This window comes from Myotis nattereri (genome assembly GCF_964212035.1).
Source record: "Myotis nattereri genome assembly, chromosome: 3".
Taxonomy (NCBI): domain Eukaryota; kingdom Metazoa; phylum Chordata; class Mammalia; order Chiroptera; family Vespertilionidae; genus Myotis; species Myotis nattereri.
Window position 1 is genome coordinate 66,020,162 of NC_138077.1, and position 23,515 is coordinate 66,043,676.

The 23,515-nt window shown below is 42.2% G+C and overlaps 1 protein-coding gene and 1 pseudogene across 3 annotated transcripts in view; one reads left to right on the forward strand and one right to left on the reverse strand.

Moving 5' to 3' along the window:
• NAA50 (N-alpha-acetyltransferase 50, NatE catalytic subunit) overlaps positions 1-22,220 on the forward strand; it is a 48,791-nt gene extending 26,571 nt beyond the window's left edge. Inside the window, exons 2-5 of one of the 2 annotated variants that reach the window (XM_081086296.1) lie at positions 15,335-15,471; positions 19,184-19,303; positions 20,156-20,222; positions 21,212-22,220. In XM_081086296.1, the coding sequence (XP_080942422.1) occupies positions 15,335-15,471; positions 19,184-19,303; positions 20,156-20,222; positions 21,212-21,389 (502 nt within the window). In that variant the 3' untranslated portion in view covers positions 21,390-22,220. The remainder of the gene's footprint in view (positions 1-15,334; positions 15,472-19,183; positions 19,304-20,155; positions 20,223-21,211) is intronic. The other variant, XM_081086297.1, reaches the window with a different exon arrangement.
• On the reverse strand, positions 17,014-18,519 carry LOC308516878 (ornithine decarboxylase-like; annotated as a pseudogene). The gene is made up of 2 exons: positions 18,439-18,519; positions 17,014-18,217 (listed from the first exon to the last, which is right to left on the reverse strand). The product of its transcript is annotated as an ornithine decarboxylase-like (transcript).
• Positions 22,221-23,515: the final 1,295 nt, after the last annotated feature.

A 23,515-nucleotide genomic window follows, 5' to 3' on the forward strand; every position in this document is an offset into this window, starting at 1 on the left:
GTGGTCCTCTTTGGATTCCTTTTGTTTGGGGTTCTCCGCGCTTCTTGGACCTGTAAGTCCATTTCTTTCACCAGGTGAGGGAAGTTTTCTGTCATTATTTCTTCAAATAGGTTTTCAATATCTTGCTCTCTCTCATCTTCTGGCACCCCTATAATTCTGATGTTGGTACGCTTGAAGCTGTCCCAGAGGCTCCTTACACTATCCTCGCATTTTTGGATTCTTTTTTCATTTTGCTTTTCCGGTTGGGTGTTTTTTGCTTCCTCGCATTTCAAATCATTGACTTGATTCTTGTGCTCCTCTGTTCTGCTGTCGGGAGTCTGTATAATATTCTTTATTTCAGTCAGTGTATGCTTAATTTCTAGTTGGTTCCCCAATATAACATCGAGGGTCTCATTAGTTTTCTTGTAGACCTCATTAAGTTTATCGGCGGCTTCTAAACAGTTCTTGAGAGACCTTAAAAGTGTGGTTCTGAACTCTATATCTTCCATTGACAATTTTGTCCTGTTTCTTTGTCTCCGCATTTTGTTATGCTTTCTTGGTGCACCCCCTAGTGGTCTTTGTGCGCAGTCTTGTAGTTAAGCCTTGATTGTTGTAGCTAATACCAGGGAGGGTTTGACCTCCAGGCCAAGTGGCTGTGAGAATCAGCAGTGTCTGCAGTGAGAGAACTTCTGTCCTCTAGGGAGGTGCTAATCTAGCCTTTGCCTGAGGCTATCTGGCAAATGCCTCTGTGCAGGGCTTGGGCGGGGCGGGTCGCACAGGATCAACAGGGTGGGCCGGAGAGAGCAGTTATGGCGGCTCTCAGTCCTGTCCCCAGGGGCTCTGCCTCTCTAAGTCCCAGCAACCGCTGCAAACCTCAGAGAGAAAGCTGCACTCGCTCTGACTGAAGCCAGACAGTCCCGCTTCTCCCGTTTGAGTCTGGGTCCCTAAAGACTCGCCTGTATCTGGAGCTCAGAGTCTGCGACTCCCTCCCGATTGAAAACGCCAACCGCGCCCCCCGCTGCCAGCCCGCTCCACGCACTCCGCACCTCAGAATTTGACTTCAGCACTGTGCCTCCTCTGAGTGTCCGTATGCGTTTCTCTTTCCTCCTAGTTGTAGGACTTCCACTCAGCCAGCGTTCCAGTGGTTCTGGGTGATGTCCGTTCCGTCGTTTAGTTTCACTTTTGAAGTAGTTGTTCAAGGCAGCAAACTCTGGCATTAACCTATGCCGCCATCTTGGTTCTCTCCTATTTTTAAAATATGTATTATTGATTTCAGAGAGGAAGGGAGAGAGAGATGGTAACATCAATGATGAGAGAGAATCATTGATCGGCTGCCTCCTGCTTGCCCCCTGTTTGGGGATCAAGCCCGCAACTCTGGGCATGTGCCCTTTACCAGAATCGAACCTGAGATCCTTCAGTCCGTAGGTCAACGCTCTATCCACTGAGCCAAACCAGCCAGGGCTTCAGGACCATTTATTGAAGAGACTGTCTTTGCTCTAGTGTGTTCTCTTACCTCTTTTGTCAATATTACTTGACCATAGTGGTGTGGGTCAATTTCTGGGATCTTTGGTGTGTCCCATTGCTCTATGTGCTTGTTCTTGTGTCGGTACCAGGCTGTTTTGATTATAATGGCTTTTCTAGAATAGTTTGATATCTGATATTGTGATCCCTCCAACTTTGCTCTCTTTCAAGATTTCTGAGGCTATTTGGGGTCTTTTTTTGGTTCTGTATAAATTTTTTGAATAGTTACTCTAGATCTGTGAAATATGCTCTTGATTTTTTAACAGGGATTGCATTGCATTTATAGATTGCTTTGGGTGGTATGGACATTTTAATGATGTTAATTCTTCTAATCCATGAACACGGTATATTTCCACTTGTTTGTATATTCCTTTAGTACCTTTTTTAGTGTCCTATAGTTTTCTGAGTACAATTCTCTTACCATCTTGGTTTATCTCTTAAGTATCTTAATTTTTTTTTGGTTTTTTTTTTTTTGCAATAGTAAATGGGATTTTTTTTTTTATTTTCTCTTTCTCGGAGTTCATTATTGGTGTATGGAAATGCCATTGATTTCTGGATGTTAAGTTTGTATCCTGCTACTTTGCCAAATTCATTGATTAACTATAGCAGTTTTTTGGTGGAATCTTTAGGGGTTTTTTTATATAAATATCATGTCATCTGTGAATAATAGTTTTCTTTCCTCCTTTCCAATTTGGGTACACTAACTGAAATGAAGAATAATTTACAGGGAATTAATAGTAAAGTAGATGAAGCTGAGAAACCAAACATCAATTTGGAATATAAGGATGCAAAAAATACCCAACTAGAACAGCAAAAATTAAAAAGAACCCCCAAATAGGATTGTAATTGGAGCCTTTAAGACAACTTTAAGCATACTAACATTCACATCATGGGGATGCCAGAGGGTGAAGAGAGAGCACAAGAAATTTGAAAACCTATTTTAAAAAATTTCAGAAAACTTCCCTAACCTGATAAAGGAAATACACGTATATATCCAGGAAGTGCAGAGAATCCCAAACAAGATGAACCCACATAGGCTCACACCAAGACACAGCATACTTCAAATGCCAAAGGTTAAAGACAAAGAGAGATTGATAAAAGCAGCAAGAGAAAAGCAGTTCGTTACCTACAAGGGATCTCCCATAAGACTGTCAGCTGACTTATTAACAGAAAATTTGCAGGCCAGAAGTGTTTGGCAAGAAATATTCAAAGTGATGAAAATCAAGGACCTACAACTGAGATCACCCACAAAGCTGTCATTTAGAATTAAAGGCCATATAAAGAGCTTCCCAGACAAGAAAAAACTAAAGGATTCAATCACCACCAAACCCTTATTATATGAAACTAGAGGCCCGGTGCACAAAAATTTGTGCACTCAGGGGGGAAGGGGGGGATCCCTCAGCCCGGCCTGTGCCCTCTCGCAGTCTGGGACCCCTCGGGGGATAACGACCTGCTGGCTTAGGCCTGCTCCCGGGTGGCAGAGGGCAGGCCCAATCCCTGGGTGCAGCCCCTGGTCGGGCTCAGAGCAGGGCTGATTGGGGAGTTGGGGCGCCTTCCCCTGTCATGCACAGAGCAGGGCAGATTGGGAAGTTGCGATGCCACCCTCAGTCACGCTCAGGGTAGTGCTGATTGGGGGGTTGGGGCACCGCCCCCGTCACACTCAAGGCAGGGTCAATGGGGAGGTTGCGGCGCTACCCCCTGTCACGCACAGAGCAGGGCCCATCAGGGGGGTTGGGGCTCCGTACCGTGTCATGCACAGAGCAGGGCCAATCACAGGGGTTGCGGCGCCACCCCCTGTCATGCACAGAGCTGGGTCCATCAGTGGGTTGAGGAGCTCCCCCCTGTCACTCACAGAGTAGGGCCGATAGGGGAGTTGGGGAACCACCCCCTGTCACACACAGAGCAGGGGGTTTTGGCGCCGCCCTCTATCACCCATAGAGCAGGGCTGATCAGGGGGTTGGGGCGCCGCCACTGTCACACTCAGGGCAGGGCCAATGGGGAGGTTATGGCTCTACCCCATCACACTCAGAGCAGGGCCCGTTGGGTGGGGATTCGGGCGCCGCCTTCTATCACCCACAGAGCAAGGCCGATCAGGGCGTTGGGGCGCCGCACCCTGTCACACACACAGCAGGGCCAATCAGAGGGTTGAGGAGCTCCTCCTATCAGGCACAGAGCAGGGCAGATCAGGGGGTTGGGGCGCCTTCCCCTGTCAGGAACAGAGCAGGGCCGATAGGGAGGTTGTGGCCCCGCCCCCTGTGACACACACAGCCGCAGGGCAATCAGGTGGTTTGGGCGCTGCCCCTGTCACACTGATCCTGGTGCTGGGAGGCCTCTCAGCTCCGCTGATCCCAGTGCTGGGAGGCATATTACCCTTTTACTATATACGATAGAGGCCTGGTGCACGGGTGGGGGCTGGCTGGTTTGCTCTGAAGGGTGTCCTGGATCAGGTTGGGGGTCCCCACTGGGGTGCCTGGCCAGGCTGGGTGAGGGGATGATGGCTGTTTGCAGCTGGTCATACACCCTTCAGGGTGGGGGTCCCCACTGGGTTGCCTGGCCAGTCTGGGTGAGGGGCTGAGGGCTGTTTTCAGGCTGGCGGGTGACTGAAGCTCCCAACCGCTCCTTTTTTTCTTTTTTTTTATTCTGGGCCAGCTTTAGCTTTGAGGCTTGGCTCCAGCTCTTAGGCCTCCGCTGCTGAAAGCAGGTTTCTGGCCTTTGTTTACCTTCTGTATTTGAAACAATGTTGCGATCCTGCTGGCTGAAGCCTGGCGGACTAAAGCAGGTTTGTGGGGTTTTGTTTAGCTTCTATTTTTGTTACATAGTTGCTTAGAGTTGCAGCTCAGAGGCCTTCAGTGGCAGGCGGGGAACGTTGGAGTCCTCCGTCACTGAAGCAAGCAAGCCTCATGTTCACTTTAAGCTGCCAGGCTGCCGGCCGCCATCTTGGCTGGCAGTTAATTTGCATATTGCCCTGATTAGCCAATGGGAAGGGTAGCGGTTGTACACTAATTACCATGTTTCTCTTTTATTAGATAGGATATTAGAAAGGTCTTTTTTAAGAAGAAGGGGGGAAAAAGGTTAAATATCTTAACAGTAAAACGATAAAAATACATATCTGTCAACAATTGAGTCTAAAAGAAACTGAAACAAAATGAAGGAACAATCAGAACCAAAACAGACTCATAAATAACAGAACATTTTTTTTCTTGCCAGATGGGAGGGAAGTTTGGGGTTGGATGAAAAAAGTGAAGGCGTTAAAATTTAAAAATTGGTAGTAACAGAATAGTCATGGGGATGTAAAGTACAGCATCGGGAATCTGTATATGTAAAAGCATAAGTGACCGCACGACCAGTCACTATGACACGCACTGACCACCAGGGGGCAGATGCTCAACACAGGAGCTGCCCCCTGATGATCAGTGCACTCCCACAGCGGGAGCACCACTTGGCTGACTTACAGGCACGAGATGCTGGGCTCACAGCTGGCAAGTGCAGCAGCAGCAGGTGCAGAGGGGCCAGGATGAGTGGAAGTGGCATGGCGCCTGGCCCGGGCTCATCCCCGACTGCCTGCTGCTTCGCATACTACTACATCTCTTGGGGCATGCTGGACTGCAGGTTGCCGGCCAACACTGACAGTCCAACATCTCCTGAGGGGTCCCGAATTGCAAGAGGGCGCAGGCAGGCTGAGAGACCCCACTGGTGCACAAATCCATGCACTGGGACTCTAGTATAGTGAATAATAATCTAATAACTATGTATGGTGTCAGGTGATACAAGATTTATCAGGATGATTGCTTACTTATATAATGTCTACTCACTGAGGTATACACCTGAAACTGATGATACATTATATGTCAACTGTAATTGGAAAATATAACATGATTTTAAAAAGATAAGAAAATTGACCCCCTAATAAGGCAGAAAAATCGAGGGACAGCTAATAGTTGATAGAAATAGAAAATTGCTGATGGATTTGAATAGACCCCATTAATAATTACCTTAAATCTAAACAGAGTAAATGCTCCAATTACCAGATTAAAGGAATAAGACTCTTCAATACATAGTGTTTACAAACTGTTTACATACTGTTTACAAATATAAACACACAAAAAAAGTTAAAAGGATGCTAAAAGATAAACTATGGGGCATTGATTAAAAGAAAATCGTATGTTAAAGAGGAAGGAAGAGGCAGGGAGAGAGAGTTAGAAATAGTGATGACAGAATCATTGATTAGCTGCCTTCCACACTCCCCACACTGAAGATCAAGCATGTAACCCAGCATGTGCCCTGACTGGGAATCGAACTGTGATGTGGTTCATAAGTCGGTGCTCTACCATTAGGCCATGCTAGCCAGGCCAAAGTAGGTTTTAAGATAAGGATGAGTATGGCAAAAAAGATCAAAGGATCAAATCATAACAGTCCTAAATGTTTATGCTCTTAATAACATAACTTGAAAATACACAAAGCATCCTATCTTGATGTGCAAGTCCTCATAAAATTTGTTCTCCTTCCTCTCCAACCCCAGCTTCCACATTTACACAACGCATACTTTGTCTTACCGTATTGCATTGCCTATAGTTTTGGGAATTCATAATTGCTGTTTTGTTCATGTTCTACCCTTTCCTTAGAATGCATTTTTTGCCCTCCCACAAAACAAACTCCTAGTCATCCTTCACAACCTTTCTCAGGATCTCTATTAGTATTATTTTTATACTTTGTGTGCATGTGCTATTACTAGCATATTGTATTATATATACTTAGGTGTAAAGTCCTTTGCATTCCAAGTGTTAGCACATAGGTGTTCATATATTGAAATAACTGATTTATGCTTTGAGTAAGCAACTTTGATGTTTGTGAGAACTCTAGAAAATTTTAGATCTACAGTTAGAATTCTTTAAAGCTCTATTCAAGTGATGTTCTTGTTTTCTTAGTATTTCTACATAGCCCTCTATGTTTATGCCTTTGATACTACACATTCTTTGTTAAATTATATAAGTTGGTAATATTACTCTGCTTTATTTATTTATGTATGTATGTGTTTTTATTGACTTCAGAGAGGAAGGGAGAGGGAGAGAGATAGAAACATCAATGATGAGAGAGAATCAATCATTGATCGGCCGTCCTCCCCACAATGGGAACCAAGCCCACAACCCGGGCATGTGTCCCTGACCGGAATCAATCCTGGGACCCTTCAGTCCACAGGCCCACACTCTATTCACTGAGCCTAACCAACCAGGGCTACTCTGCTATATTTAGAATATCCACTTCTTAAAATAATTCAGAGCTAAGTGACCAGGATTAAAGAAGTATTCCATTTCAATCCGAGTTATACTGTATTTGAAGGTGAAGTTTGCTGACAGTTACATTTAATAGCCACTTTAAAATTCTGTTCATAGCATATTCTGGCAGTCTATTAATAATCAAACTTGCTTAATTCCTTTCTTAAATAACTACCAAACAATTCTATTAGAGTTTTAAAATTCTGTTTTAAAATATGTATGTACCTGCCTGTTTGTCTATAGAAAATACTGCAAGACTCTATATATCAGTTATTTCTGGTCTTAGTATTATAGGATATTTTCATTTCCTAAGTAATTTCTATGGTAATAGCCTGTTTTTTTCTGTTTGATTTAGTAAATCAAAACATGTATATTTTAAAATTACGCAAGGAAAGATTAAACTGCCTATTCCCTAATGATTCAATATTGTGTTCTATATTTAGGCTTGATCTGTCTACCGCAGTGAAAACTTTTTTTAGTAGTTAACTTTTATTAGATTCGTCTAGCACATTGCACTTTAACCGCCTTCTTCTGTATAAAGACAAGAAAGACCTGGTTTTGATCCTTTTAAAAATTATAAATACTATTATATATGAATACTGGCGATTACCCAGAAATCATTCTTAAATTTTTTTTTTAATTGAAATTCTTTCACTTATAATTTAGAAGCTTGACTTCTGGGTTTTTTAATTTTTTCTTTATCATTGTTTAGTATTGGACTTCATAATGTGTTTTTCAATCGCTTTTTCTTGTTGTTAATCGTCACCCAATGATATTTTTCCCATTAATTTATAGAGAGAGTGGAAAAGGAGGGGTAAGGAGAGAGGGGAACATCAATGTGAGAGAGAGACATCGATTGCGGCCCCTTCACTGTGCAGGCCGACACTAAACACTGAGCACACTTGGCCAGGGCTTAATAACTCTTTAAAAATATATATTTTTTTAATTGATTTCAGAGAGGAAGAGAGAAAGAGAAACAGAAACATCAATGACGGGAGAGAATCACGGATAGGCTGCCTCCTACAGGCCCCCCCTCCCCCCCCACTGGGAATGGAACCTAAACTTCGTGGTTCATAGGTCAACACTTAACCACTAAGCCACACACCTGCCAGGCTCGATCACTTTTAAAATACAGAAGCTAAATTTTTTTGTGTATTGTTGTTGTTAATCCTCACCTGAGAATATGTTTATTGATTTGAGAGAGAGAGAGGAAGGGGGGGGGACAGAGAGAGAGAAACATCAGTTAGTTGCCTCCTGTATGTGCCCTGACTGGTTATCGAACCGACCACATTTTGGTGTATGGGATGATGCTCCAGCCAACTGAGCCACCCAGCCAAGGCCAGAGACTAAAATTTTTTTTAAGTGCATTAGAGTGATTTTTAGGTAGTATGCTATAAATGTAACTGATGAAGCTACATTATAGTTAAAGAAATTACTGTACCCAGTTTGTAGTGCTATATACTAAGTTGAAGAGTAGCATTATGATGCATGGTATCACTTGTATGTGGAACCTTAAAAAAAGACAGAAAGGCAAGTATTGCATGGTATCACTTACATATGGAATCTAAGAAAAATCTCAAACAGTAGGAAAGTGGTTGCCAGGGTAGGGAAGTAGGGAGAGATTGGTACAAAGGTATAAACTTTTAGCTACAAAATGCATAAGGTCTGATGATCTAATGTAAAATACGGTGACTGTAGTTAACACTGTATTATATAATTGAAATTTGCTAAGAAAGTAGAACTTAAATGTTCCCACACACCAAAAATGATAACAATGTGAGGTGATGGATGTGTTAATTAAGTGGGAGAAATTCTTTTAAAAAATAACATTTATTTATATATATATATATACACATACATACTAGAGTCCCGGTGCACAAAAATTTGTGCACTCAAGGGGGGGGGGGGTCCCTCAGCCCGGCCTGTGCCCTCTCGTAGTCTGGGACCCCTCAGGAGATAATGACCTGCTGGCTTAGGCCTGCTCCCGGGTGGCAGAGGGCAGGCCTAATCCCTAAGGTGCAGCCCCTGGTCAGGCTCAGAGCAGGGCTGATTGGGAAATTGGGGCGCCGCCCCGTCATGTACAGAGCAGGGCGAATTGGGAGGTTTCGGCGCCACCCCGTCACGCACAGAGCAGGGCCCATCGGGGTTGGGGAGCTCCCCCCTGCCACACACACAGCAGGGCCGATCAGGGGGTTGGGGCGCCGCCACTGTCACACTCAGGGCAGGGCCAATGGGGGGGTTGGGATGCCGCCCTCTATCACCCACAGAGCAGGGCTGATCAGGGGGTTGGGGCGCTGCCACTCTCACACTCAGGGCAGGGCTGATGGGGAGGTTATGGCTCTACCCCGTCACACACAGAGCAGGGCCTATGGGGTGGGGGGGTTGGGCGCCGCACCCTGTCACACACACAGCTGCAGGGCGATCAGGAGGTTGCACACACAGAGCCGCAGGGCGATCAGGAGGTTGGGGAGATCCCCCCTATCAGGCACAGAGCAGGGCCGATCAGGGGGTTGGGGCGCCTTCCCCTGTCAGGAACAGAGCAGGGCCGATAGGAAGGTTGTGGCCCCGCCCCCTGTCACACACAGAGCCGCAGCGCGATCAGGGGGTTTGGGCGCTGCCCCCTGTCAGGCTGATCCCAGTGCCGGGAGGCCTCTCAGCTCCGCTGATCCCGGTGCTGGGAGGCATATTACCCTTTTATACATAGAATAGAGGCCTGGTGCACGGCTGGTTTGCCCTGAAGGGTGTCCTGGATCAGGGTGGGGGTCCCCACTGGGGTGCCTGGCCAGGCTGGGTGAGGGGATGATGGCTGTTTGCAGCTGGTCACACACCCTTCAGGGTGGGGGTCCCCACTGGGTTGCCTGGCCAGTCTGGGTGAGGGGCTGAGGGCTGTTTTCAGGCTGGGACTGAAGCTCCCAGCTGCTCCTTTTTTTCTTTTTCTTTTTATTTTATTCTGTGCCAGCTTTAGCTCTGAGGCTCCAGCTCTTAGGACTCCGCTCCTGAAAGCAGGTATCTGGTTTGTTTAGGTTCTACAATCGAAACTCTGTATCAACTCCAGGTCTGAGATCCCTTCTCGCTGAAAGCTGGTTTCTGGGGTTTTGTTTAGCTTCTATTTTTGTAACTATGTTTCAAACTGCCAGCTCAGAGGCCTGCAGCGTCAGGCGGGGAATGTTGCAGTCCTCCGTCACTGAAGCAAGCCAGCCTCATGTTAGTTTCAAGCTGCCTGGCTGCCTGCCGCCATCTTGGCTGGCAGTTAATTTGCATATTGCCCTGATTAGCCAATGGGAAGGGTAGCGGTTGTACGCCAATTACCATGTTTCTCTTTTATTAGGTAGGATAATGTTATAACCACCAGGGGGCCGACGCTCTGGCTGTTAGGTTAGGTTGCTGCTGGGGCCTTGTCAGCCCCGAATCTGGTTCACCTGCACCAGATTCCCTTGCAATATACATGAATCTGTGCACCAGGCCGCTAGTATTTATATAAGATGTGATCCTGTATTTTAAGGAATCCTGTATTTTATAACAATAACAATCAGTATCTGCCAATAAAAAAAACTGTGACCCGAAACCAGTTTGGCTCAGTGGATAGAGCGTCAGCCTGCGGACTGAAAGGTCCCAGGTTCGATTCCGGTCAAGGGCATGTGTCTGGGTTGCGGGCACATCCCCAGTAGGAGATGTGCAGGAGGCAGCTGATCGATGTTTCTCTTTCTTATTTATTTATTTATTTATTTATTTATTTATTTATTTATTCATTCATTCATTCATTCATTCATTCATTCATTTTATTATTATTAGTTAAGGTATTACAAATGTGTCCTCATCCCCCCCCATTAACCCCCAACCTCCCCCCCACGATGTTTCTCTTTCATCGATGTTTCTAGCTCTCTATCTCTCTCCCTTCCTCTGTGTAAAAAAATCAATAAAATATATTTAAAAAAAGCAAACAAACTGTGAATGGTAAATGATAGGTATATGAGCCCACTACATTTTAATAAAAAGATTTGGGGTAAAATGTTCAGATTTTAAGAAGACATACAAGATGTTCAAGGGTAGTTGCTCGCAATTAAATGAAAAACAAAATAAAAATGAAAGAATCGAGACAGGAAGGCCAAAGTTCCAAATGAACATAATGGTCTATAATGGGGTAGGAGGGGAGAGTTGTTTGTTTTTTTTAAGAACTGTAATACATTTTATTGTTTCTAATTATCTAAATTTTCAATTAGCAATAATCGCGCCTCGGATAAACCTCATTGGCTACGATACTGCCACTGCGCAAAGCTAAATTTTAATATTTCAGAGGATGTTGTGTTAAAAATTACCTACAATTTTGACCACGTTCTTTGGAACATGCTTTTAAATTTTTTTATTGATTGATGGATATTAGGGGGAGAGAGAAACCTCTATTTGTTGTTCCACTTGTTTATTTATGTATTCAATGGTTGCTTCTTTTATGTGCCCTGACTGGAGATCTAACCTGCAACCTTGGCATATCAGGATGACGCTCTTAACCTACTGAACTACACAGCCAGGGTCTTTTGGAATATGCTTTAAACATTTTTGTATGTATTAATAAAACTTAGATCATAATTTTTATATCTATAATAATAAAAATGCAATATGCTAATTAGACCATAAAACCTTCTGGACGAAGCCAGGACTGTAGGGGAAGCCTGGGTCCCGGGTGCCTGCTGGCGGCCAGAGGGAACCCCGGGTCCTGGGTGCCAGAGGGAAGCTGGTGCCAGCAGCCAGGGGGGGAAAAGGCCTACCCTTGCATGAATTTCATGCATCGGGTCTCTAGTATACATATATACTAGGATGTATATGTAGTTGGAATATGCTTTTCACCCCATAAAACAATATATCAACACTGTCTTTCTGTACTGATAATATCCTATATAATAAGAGGGTAATATGCAAATTGACCCTAACAGCAGAATGGCCACTGGACTGGTCACTATGAGGCAAACTGAGCACCTCTTAGTCCCTTTCCCCGGCTAGCAGGCTCCAATCGCCTGATGGGGGGGGGGGGGAGGGCGGGGGAGGAGGGGGGCGGGCCTACTGCCAGCTGCTGGGGAAGATGGTCCTGATCTAGGCCAGGCCTAGGGACCGTACCCGCACGTGAATTTTGTGCTCAGATCCTCTAGTATATTAATGCTCATGCTTTATTTGGCCAGTTCCCTTGTGATGGACACTCAGATTTTTGTTTAGTTTTGTTTGCTGTTATAAAAGTGTGATGATCAACATTTTTGTTTAGCCACGTCTCCAACAGAGTTTTAAAAATCTATGTGCCTATATTGCAAATGATTAATTAGGGCAGCGGTCGCCAACCGATGATCCACGGTCCACTGGTGGTCCATGAGGTCCAAAAGGTGGGCAACTGCTGAATTACGGTGTATTGTTTGTATTTCCTGCTGTTGACCAATGTCATTGTGATCTGGAACTAGCACTGAAAGAAAGAGTAGGTAGGACCTACATAGTTTTCTAGCTGCTTGGTTGGTATCAGATTGTTTTATTTTTTAACTCATTTTTATTTAATGTTTTCTTTTAATTTTTTTTTAATTAAATCTTTATTCAGATTATTACAGTTATTCCTCTTTTTTTCCCCCATAGCTCCCCACCATCCGGTTCCCACCCCACCCTCTGCCCTCACCCCCCCCCCCGTCCTCATCCATAGGTGCACGATTTTTCTTCAATCTCTTCCCGCATCCCCACACCCCTTTCCCCCCCAAGAATAGTCAGTCCACTCCCTTTCTATGCCCCTGATTCTATTGTAATCACCAGTTTATTCTGTTCATCAGATTATTTATTCACTTGATTTTTAGATTCACTTATTGATAGATGTATATTTGTTGTTCATAATTTGTATCTTTACCTTCTTCTTCCTCTTAAAGGATACCTTTCAGCATTTCATATAATACTGGTTTAGTGGTGATGAACTCCTTTAGCTTTTTCTTATCTCTGAAGCTCTTTATCTGACCTTCAGTTCTAAAGGATACCTTTGCTGGATAAAGTAATCTTGGTTGTAGGTTCTTGGCATTCATCACTTTGAATATTTCTTGCCACTCCCTTCTGGCCTGCAAAGTTTCTGTTGAGAAATCAGCTGACAGTCATATGGGCACTCCCTTGTAGGTAACTGACTTTCTTTCTCTTGCTGCTTTTAAGATTCTCTCTTTGTCTTTTGCTCTTGGCATTTTAATTATGATGTGTCTTGGTGTGGTCCTCTTTGGTTTCTTTTTGTTTGGGGTTCTCTGCGCTTCCTGGACTTGTAAGTCTATTTCTTTCACCAGGTGAGGGAAGTTTTCTGTCATGATTTCTTCAAATAGGTTTTCAATATCTTGCCCTCTCTCTTCTTCTGGCACCCCTATAATTCTGATGTTGGTACGCTTGAAGCTGTCCCAGAGGCTCCTTACACTATCTTCATATTTTTGGATTCTTTTTTTCTTTCTTTCTTTTTTCCGGTTGGGTGTTTTTTGCTTATTAGTATTTCAAATCTTTAACTTGATTCTTGCGATCCTCTAGTCTGCTGTTGGAACTCTGCATAATATCCTTTATTTCAGTCAGTGTATGCTTAATTTCTAGTTGGTCCCTTATCATAACCTCGAGGGTCTCACTAGATTTCTTGAGGGTCTCACTACATTTATCGGCGGTCTCACCAGACTTTTTGAGGGTCTTACTAAATTTATCGGCGGTTTTTTGAAAGTTCTTGAAAAACCTTCTAAGTGTGGTTTTGAACTCTATATCCAGTCGTTTGCTTTCCTCCATTTCTGTCATTTGTGACCTGTTTCTTTGTCTCCACATTTTTTGTGCTTCCCTGTGTTGGTAGAGTGGCTTTGTGTGCTAGGTGTCCTATAGGGCCCAGTGGCTCAGCCTCCCCAATTACCTGAGGTGGACACTCTTGGTGCACCCCATTGTGGGCTTTGTGCACAGTCTTGTTGCAGTTAAGCCTTGATTGTAGTAGGTATCACTGGGAGGAATTGACCTCCAGGCCAATTGGCTGTGAGAGTCAGCTGTGTCTACGGTGGGACAACTTCTGTGCTGGAGACACCCTTATGAGGCAAGATTTGCTTCAGTGGGGCTTTGGTGCTCACTGTGTCTGCCCCCTGAGTGTGTCCCTTATGGATCTGAGGAGTTGTAATTGGATGGTCCCACTCTGACCACTGGGTACACTGGCTCCTGTATCTCTAAGGAGGTGCTAATTTAGACTCTTTCTGAGGCTACCCAGCAGGAACTACAAAGAGATCTGCAGATTCCCCTACCTTGTTTGGGGTTTGTAGGTGCCCAAATGAGTCCCAGCTGGGGCTTTGGGCCTTCTCTTGGGAGTTCTGGGTCTGTCTGGCCCAGCTGCAGTTTGTTAGGTAATTTTCAGATTGCTTGTGTGGGGCAGGGTCTCAGGGGATCAACAGGGCGGAGCAAACAGCTATGGCTGATCCTCAGCCCTGCCCTAAGGGGCCCCCAGGTCTCAGTGTCCTGGTAATCGCTGCAAGCACCTTTGAGAGAAAGCCGCCCTCGAGTTCCAAGTTCTGCCCACTGCCAGACAGTCCAGTTTCTCCCTTTGTGAGTCGGGGGCTTGTGACTCCCTCCCAATTCAAAAAGACAGCTGCGTCCTCAGTTGCCAGCCCTTGCCGTGTTCCCCTCCGTACCTCTGCACTTCTGCGCCTCCTCTGAGTCTCAGTGTGCTTTTCTATTTCCTTCTAGTTGTAGAATTTCCACTCAGCCAGCCTTCCTGTGGTTCTGGATGATGTCCGTTTTGTCTTTTAGTTGTATTTATTAATGTTGTGGGAGGCAGCAATTTCCGGTGTTTACCTATGCCGCCATCTCAGTTTCCTCCCTTCTTTGAATGTTTTTATCCCCTATTAAAATTTTTAAGAAGACAGTGTATATAAGCAACTCTACTAATGATATTGCTAATGATAGTAAGAAGAAAAATTATGTAGATGCTGTTTGCTCAGGTTTGTCTTACCACATTTGATCAACCTTTACGGTAGTAAAATTAACTTGAGCTATTAAAAATATTTTTGTTGGCAGCTCTTTTACTATAATTTGGATTATATTCTTAGAATAAATTTCTAGAGTGGAATTACTTGGAGAAAGGAGATGCCTTTTTAGGCTTTTTGATATATAGTGTTAGATTGTCTTCTAAAGATATAGCCACTGACATTCCCATCAGAAGAGTATAAGAATCCCATTTGCTACCATCTTGCCAATATTAGATATCATCAATCATCATTCTTTTTGATCAGTAAGAGATATTTTTAAATTTTCTGAACCGGAGGCGACAAGGAAAACCTTGGCATTTATATAGCATATTATTCTGAACTTCTTAATATTTGTTTACTGTATTCGTCTCTAAATGTATACAAGTGTGTAAACACTATGAGTTGAATCTCAATGTAATGCCTGGCAAAATCTGCTTATAAATAGTATTAATCTTCATAGAAATAAAAAGTTACTGTAAAAAGATCAAATTTTTTAATCATGTAAGAAAGATTTGTACCTTTTTAATATGTTCATTTTAACAAATGTAGCTAATTATATTTTATTGAGTACATTTTGTTTTGTTCCAGTAGCCGGATCGAGCTGGGAGATGTGACACCACACAATATTAAGCAGCTGAAGAGATTAAACCAGGTCATCTTTCCAGTCAGCTACAATGACAAGTTCTACAAGGATGTGCTGGAGGTTGGCGAGCTAGCAAAACTTGGTATAATATGGTTTTTTTCTTCGTTTGTTAATTTATGTTCTTGACCCTTAGTTTTTAATAGCAGAAAAGGAAGGTTTAATCTCCTTATTTTACAAGTGAAGAAATGGAAGTGCTCCAGATTCTGAGAAAAATCTCAGAGAAATCAAGGCAGAATACTTGAAATTTAAATGGAAATGGCTACATCTTTTATTTAGTGTGTGCCTGTGTGATTTCCCATATTTCGCTTTAATCTAGATGAGAATTAAATTTCTAAGAAGGTGTAGGAGGTTTTTGAAGCTGTTGAAATTCAAAGTAGCTGATAAAACTTAATGCTGAGCCCTAACCGGTTTGGCTCAGTGAATAGAGCGTCAGCCTGCGGACTCAAGGGTCCCAGGTTCGATTCCAGTCAAAGGCATGTACCTTGGTTGTGGGCACATCCCCAGTAGGGAGTGTGCAGGAGGCAGCTGACCGATGTTTCTCTCTCATCGATGTTTCTAACTCTCTATCCCTCTCCCTTCCTCTCTGTAAAAAATCAATAAAATATATTTTTTTTAAAAAACCAAAAACTTAATGCTGATAGCAACAGTTTAGTCCTCATAAATGGTGTTTTTTTTTAATTGTTGCTGAATTTATTAAAATAAGATGACTGCCAAATGCTGTACTACATTCCTGACTTTTAACTATGCAACTTGCCCTGGAGTGAAATCCAGGTGGGAAGGGAATGTCCCTTGTCTCTGTGGGCAGAGTTCCAAGGGCCTCGTGCACCTTCCTGAGCACTGGCTGTGATGGAACCAGGCCAGTTAGTTAACATGGGGCTCTGGGCATTCCAGTCATAGCCATCTACGGACATTCGGGGTGGGCTGAGCCACTATGGCAGATGCTGGCCACTATCATCAGCAGAGGACATGGCCTTTCTGATCCATCCTGTTCCTTCTACCTGCATTGGGCTAGACCTACTACTCCTTTCAAGAATCCACAGCAATCTTTATGCAGGACTCGTGTACTTAAAACAAAAATGCCCAACAGGAAAAAGCATGTCCATGGAGTTTCAAAATAACAAAAATCACCAACTCTTAAGTCCTCTGGGACAGTTTTCTCAGCTGTTGGGGAAATGCAAACATGGATTCCTACTTGTAAAAACACATGCAAGGCAAGCCGTGTGGAATGGACACACGAAAAATTTCCCAGTGCTTAATTTTCAAGGTACTTCATTGTTAAAACAGGTCACAACACTAAGCCTCTGGCCTGTGTGCCAATGTACAAGCTACAAATGCTTGCCTGGCAGCTGAGGGGCATTCTGTAGTAGCATGTTTGAACATTGAATAAAAATCCATATAAAAAAATATTTAAATAGTTTCCATAGGAACACAGATAAGTGTGACCCCGTCGCGTAGGCCTTCCACATTGTTCCATCTGTGCCATCTCCACTTACAAAGACATTTCAAAACTAGCAATAATTAAGTTAATGGTCCCCGCCAAATCCCTTAAGTCAAGCTACCCCCCCATAACAGCAACAAGAATGATTGAAGTGCAGGCTGCTGGGAGGCATTTCATCCCACTCTCCTAGGCACAAGGCACAGGCAGAGCACTGGTGTCCTGCTCTTCCACCTCAAGTGGGAAGTCGTGGTTCTGGACTTCCTGCATCAGTTGCCATGTGAGTCCTAACAGCACATAGTAGGTAGTCGGCCTCTGGAATCCATTGAAAGTAGAAGCAGCAGCAAATGTGTAAAGACCTATGTTTTCAGAGAGCATCCCGCCCCCCACATGCGTCTTAGGCAAGCCACACTTCTCTACAGTGTGATGGAGGCTGTCAAATGCTGGCCCCCAGATGCTGGATGAATAATACTTCTCATCTGGTTGGGCCTCTTCTGCTGAAGGGACTTCACGTGCACATGATCATAGAGGATGCAATTAAATGATCCATATACTCAGTCATTCACATAATACATAAAGGTTTTTCACCCAACTCCTCTTCATCATCAGAGCCTGTTTGTTCTTTTTTTGGCAGTGATATTATCTGCAAGTGTGAAAGCTGATGCAACATAGTATCTGCCTGGCTCAGCTATGGGTGTCACTCCCGAGTCTGATGGAAAATACTTATCCAGGGCTGGGTTGATTACACTAGCAATCTCAAATTTATGCTTTGCATCCTCAGGTCCAGAAAAGCCACTACCAATATCCAGCAGATACATGTTGAAGCCAACCTTAGCTCCCATGTCAAAGACACAGTGGGCATCAGATGGCCAGCATGAAGGTCTCAGGGTCAGTACAGCCACTTCCATGTGGAAGCTGACACTGATGGCATCAATGTTTAGCTCCTTTGCCTGTTCCAAAAGAAGCCTGCTGCTGGTTTTGAGTAGGGCATCAAATTTAACACTGAGGTGACAGACAGCTTTGGAATCTTTAGTGGCAATCCACAAAACTAACTTTGCTTTTGGATGTGCCCTGGCAACTTTCATCAAATTGACCTTACTATAGAAAGTGATCATCTGGACTCCTTTATTGGCAGCATATTTAATCTGAGACACTTGTTTATAAGGAGGCACCCCAAAACTCTACTTCAATTGTATTTCAGTTTTGTTGGCACAGTCAAATCCTGTCCCAATGGCAGCTAAGGGTCTTCACTATCGTTCTACTGTCATTGTAGTTCTGCTGTCAGTGACCCCGAGGAAGAGCTTTTAACCATTTCAGATGTTTCTTTAGAAGTCTCCCAGGTCCACAACATACAAGGCAGGCATCCTTATCATCAGAAGAGACTTCATTAATTCTTTGGTCCAGAACAGGGGTGGGCAAACTTTTTGACTCGAGGGCACAATGGGTTCTTAAACTGGACCGGAGGGCCGGAACAAAAGCATGGATGGAGTGTTTGTGTGAACTAATATAAATTCAAAGTAAACATCATTACATAAAAGGGTACGGTCTTTTTTTTCAATAGTTTTATTCATTTCAAACGGGCCGGATCCGGCCCGCGGGCCGTAGTTTGCCCACGGCTGGTCCAGGATGTCCATGGCAGTAAAGCCTTCATCGAGGAAATGGCAGTCAAACTCTTCATTTACTAATGTTGTTCATATTCATGGTTTCTGGATGTTCTGAAATGCAACACGAAGGAAAACGAAGATATGGGAGTTAAGAAACTATTGCCAGCTGTTCACAAACGTAGCTCTTCAGGAATTCCAAGTCCAGCGGAAGATGGGTGTCCTCTCAGAGCAGCAGTGGAAATGCCCTCAGGCGGGGTGCCTCATGCCAAAGCCTGAGCACACGGAATGACCATTCTCAGTCAGCTGCCCAGCCGCCCACCACCCAGCTCCCTCCCTCTAAGGACCACTGGAGCTTGAGAATCTAAGGGGACTGGCCTTTTTTTTTTTTTTTAACTTTATTTTTGAAAGTACTACATATGTAATACTTTTCCCCCCAATTGACCCTTCTAGCCTCTCCCCCTCCCCAGGCTTTCACCACCCTATTGTCTGTGTCCATGGGTTATGCATATATGCATACAAGTTCTTTGGCTGATCTCTTCGCATCCACCTACACTCCTCCACCTCCCTTCTGAGGTTCTACAGTCGATTCCTTGTGTCTGTTTCTCTGGATCCATCCAACAGTTTGTTTATTAGATTCCACATATGAGTGAGATCATGTGATACTTAACCTTTCTCTAACTGCCTTATTTCGCTTATCATAATAAAATGTGTTATTCTGTCTATTGAAAGTTATATCTTTATGTTTTCCATGGCAGCCTATTTCAATGATATTGCAGTCGGTGCGGTATGCTGCAGAGTGGATCATTCACAGAATCAGAAGAGACTTTACATCATGACACTAGGATGTCTGGCACCATACCGAAGGCTAGGAATAGGTAAAATTACTATTTTTTTTTTTCTTCAAAGAAACATAAACACATTATTCATTGTTCCTGACCCAGTAAGTCAAAGCATTTTTTTTTTTAGGAATACTGGGAAGTGGTTACTGAATTATAGAGGGTGAAGAGTATTTAGCCCTAGCCGATTTGGCTCAGTGGGTAGAGTGTCGGCCTGCGGACTAAAGGATCCTGGGTTTGATTCTGATCAAGGGCACATGCCTGGGTTGTGGTCTCAATCCCCAGTATGGAGCATGCAGTCGGCAGCCAATCAATGATTCTCTCTCATCAATGATGTTTCTATCCCTCTCCCTTCCTCTCTGAAATCAATTTTTTTAAAAATATATTTTATTGATTTTTCACAGAGAGGAAGGGAGAGAGAGAGTTAGAAACATAGATGAGAGAGAAACATCGATTAGCTGCCTCCTGCACATCTCCCACTGAGAATGTGCCCGCAACCCAGGTACATGCCCTTAACCGGAATCGAACCTGGGACCTTTCAGTCCGCAGGCCGACGCTCTATCCACTGAGCCAAACCGGTTTCGGCAATAATAATATTTTTTAAAAATAATATTTATTTATTAACATAATTCAGTTGGAAGTCTTATATAGATTTGTTATCAATGTCCCTTTTGTTTTCCTTCTACCTGGGATGTCTTGTATATAAAGGTTGCTTTTCTACTAACAGTTTTAAACATACATAGTATAGAAAGAGAACAAATATGCAGAAAATCAGGATGTCTAGTGTTTGCTTCAATTTCTATAAGGACTCAGTAAGTGTTAGGATAGTCATTATGTGTAATTTAAAGATTGATCTTTATGAGATTACTTATTTGTTTGTCTTGTTAATAGGAACTAAAATGTTAAATCATGTCTTAAACATCTGTGAAAAAGATGGCACTTTTGACAACATCTATCTGTAAGTACAGTGATATTTAATATAATTATCTAAAGAGTTTAATAAATTGTCAATAGAAATCTTTACAGAATTTTTTAATTCTGGTCACTTATTTTGTCTTTTGGAAACACCATGGACGTAGTGGTTATGATGTTTTATTGTTTTGTTTTAATAATAGATTAAGAAACCTGAGGTAAAACATTCTTGTTTTGCTTTAGTATGTTGGGGTGGGAGCTTCAAAGTCACAGGGATGAAATAATTTAAAATTTAAATTGTTAAATTTAAGAATCCATTAATATTACTTTAACCCTCAGTTTGCACTCTCTTTTGATTAGTCTCTTAGTTAGGTGCTCATTAGCAGCAGAGTTTAATTATAAAAATCAGAGAGTAACCTGGCTGATACTATACTTAGATCTTAAGAGACCTCTGATTAAGAGCCAAGGATAGGTCATAATAATGGGTTGTTTATTAAGATTCTCATTTTTACTTTGACAGTGGGAGAGATTAAGTTATAATGCTATTTGAGGAGTAATTGAGAAAGCCCAAATTATTTTCAAAAAATAGCATGTTTTTATATCAATCACAAAGGATATATTCAGGCATTTGAAACCTAATATTTTATTTTTATCTTTTTCTTTCTATGTGTGTTAATATGGTCTTTGAATCATCCTTGTGGTTATTATCCATTTTTAATTATAGGAATCTTCTCTCGTAATAGAAAATGTTATGATAGCTAGCTCTTCGTTGATTTTAGGAATAATCACTATTCATTGAGTCACTAATCTCAACCAACTGTCTTGCAAATGTAAAAACTAGGTTAAAAGTATAAGTCTATCATCAGAAGGTTTTCTGAAATGAATACCTAATCTTTGTTGATTACTAGTAATTTCAAAGAAAGTCTAACAAATCTCAGCAATATTCCACCTCCAACCAATTTGAAGCTATCTGTGGGGAACACGTAAAAGCTTATGAAATAGTAATTTTTTTTTCTGATACTTCTTACATCTCAGGCATGTCCAGATCAGCAACGAATCAGCAATTGACTTCTACAGGAAGTTTGGCTTTGAAATTATTGAGACCAAGAAGAACTACTATAAGAGAATAGAGCCTGCAGATGCTCATGTGCTGCAAAAAAACCTCAAAGTTCCTTCTGGCCAGAATGCAGATGCGCAAAAGACAGACAACTGAACAAATTACAAATGAACTTTCTTGCACTTGCTTGTCGCCAAATAAAAGAGAGGCCCATTGATTTCCCCACCCCCCACCCCTTTGTTTTGAAGCTTTTCCCACTCCTTGTTCTTGTTTTTCCTCCTTTCTTTCCTTCACTTTCCTCTAAAAGTTTTAATACTTTCAAAATTAATCATGTTTAGGTTGTTTTTGTTTTCTTGTTTTTGTGAGGTGGTTTGACTGTAGGAAGGAGAGGTATTGATCTGTTTATTTCACAGTTAAGATATATGATCCCGAAAATTTGGCTATCAATTTCAATTTATTTTTAACTTTTTTTAATGTCCTGCTTTCACATTGAAGGGCAGAACCTACAAAATATATATTTCAAAAGAAAAAAAGCAGTAGCAATATCTTGTTCTCTAATCATAGACAAGTTTAGTGTGTTTGTGGTACTTTGGGTTTTTCAAGACTGTTTGTGGGATACTAATCCCTAGACATTGCCTTCAACTCCACCTTTTGTCCTTCTAAGTACTATCTCAGGAGTTGGACTGTTGTTATCCTTGTAAGAAATACAAAGCTTATTTTGTGTGTGTGTGTGTGTGTGTGTTTAAGCAATTATTTCTTCCTTCCTCATTGGTGGCTGAGGGTGGGTGGGATAGTTTTGGTAGGTAGTGTTAGACTTTGGTCTCAGTATTTGAGTTAAACTGCTTTTTGCTAACGAGTTGGTTGGTTGTTAGCAGGTTTATTTTTCCTGCTGTTGATTGTTATTAGTGGTGTTAACTTTTAGAGTGTGAGCTGATGGAATTAATTTTTTTTCCAATATTCCAGCTAAAGATATGGCCTTTAACACTGACCTAAAGAGGTTTGTTGTGACTTACTTTTTTTTTCTCCTGACCCCTTTCTTCAGTAAACCCACAGTAGTTAGTCTAACCTTGAAAATGGAGTTGGTGTCCGTATAGGTCAATACCCCTAAAGAATCCTGAAGCAGGTGTTGTCTATTGGACATATTAAAACATACTTAAAGGTAAGAGTAGATGGACTTGTGGCACAATAAATGCCTTTAATGTCAGTTAATGCAGGCTGTTAAAAGTGTGGCCACTGAGCATTTGATTATGAGGAAAGAATATCTAGACAGTATTTTTGAGAACGACATAGCTGTGCTATTATCTGTTGGAGAACATCCCAGATTTGCTTACATTCTGTGCCTGTGATACTAAGTTTAAGGATTTGGGGGAGGGAGAATTGTTAAACATATTACTTCTTTCTTGGAAAAGTAAAAGTCTAGAAGTGTTACCAATGCAAATGTCACTGTGACCTCTACTGATAGAACTGGTTGATGCCTGATCATTTTCTGGTGCATAAGGAGTGGTTTTGACAGGTTGATAACTTTGTAAGAAAAGAGACATCTGAAATTTTCTTGTTTTCCTCCATAGTCCCATCTCCAATATTTAAATTTTTATGATTGCCAATATTGGTGGCCCAACAAATGATCTCATTAGACTTTAAAATAGTGCATAGAGTTTGAAGATTCTGTCATTTGACTTTAAGAGGAAGGTTGTTTCATAATATTTATCCTCATGTAAATTCTGCTGTGAAAGTCTCATCTCTTCAAATATGTTAAATGACAAAATTATTTTACACAGTGTTTATACACACTTTATAATCTTAAGTTCTTATTTGAGAATGTGAAAGTACAAAGTACAATAGACTTCAGCAGTCTTAGTTGAGTGCCAACAATAATACAGAAAAGGAAGATAGTTGATGAATGGGTTTATAGGGTTCTAATCTTAAGATAGTAAAAATGTAGATAGACCATGCTGGTTCTTGGGTATCAGTTACTTCAGCAGTCTAAATCTAAGCTTAGAATAAAAGTTTAGCATTAAGCACCTTTACCTTATGGATAAGCTTCCGCTTGCTCTTGCCAAGAAAAGAGTGCTTGAGTTACAGAAGGCATAATTAGTTTGAAGAATTCAGCCTTTTTGTAAACTTACAGATATCAAAATAGATTTTGATATATAAATGAGTTTTCTGAGATGACACTGCCTCTATTTCTATAACCATTTCACCTGGACTATCAGTCCTATGAATGTATCCCTAAATGTTGTTATTGAAAACCGAATAGCTGCCTCATGACAATTAAGTACTTG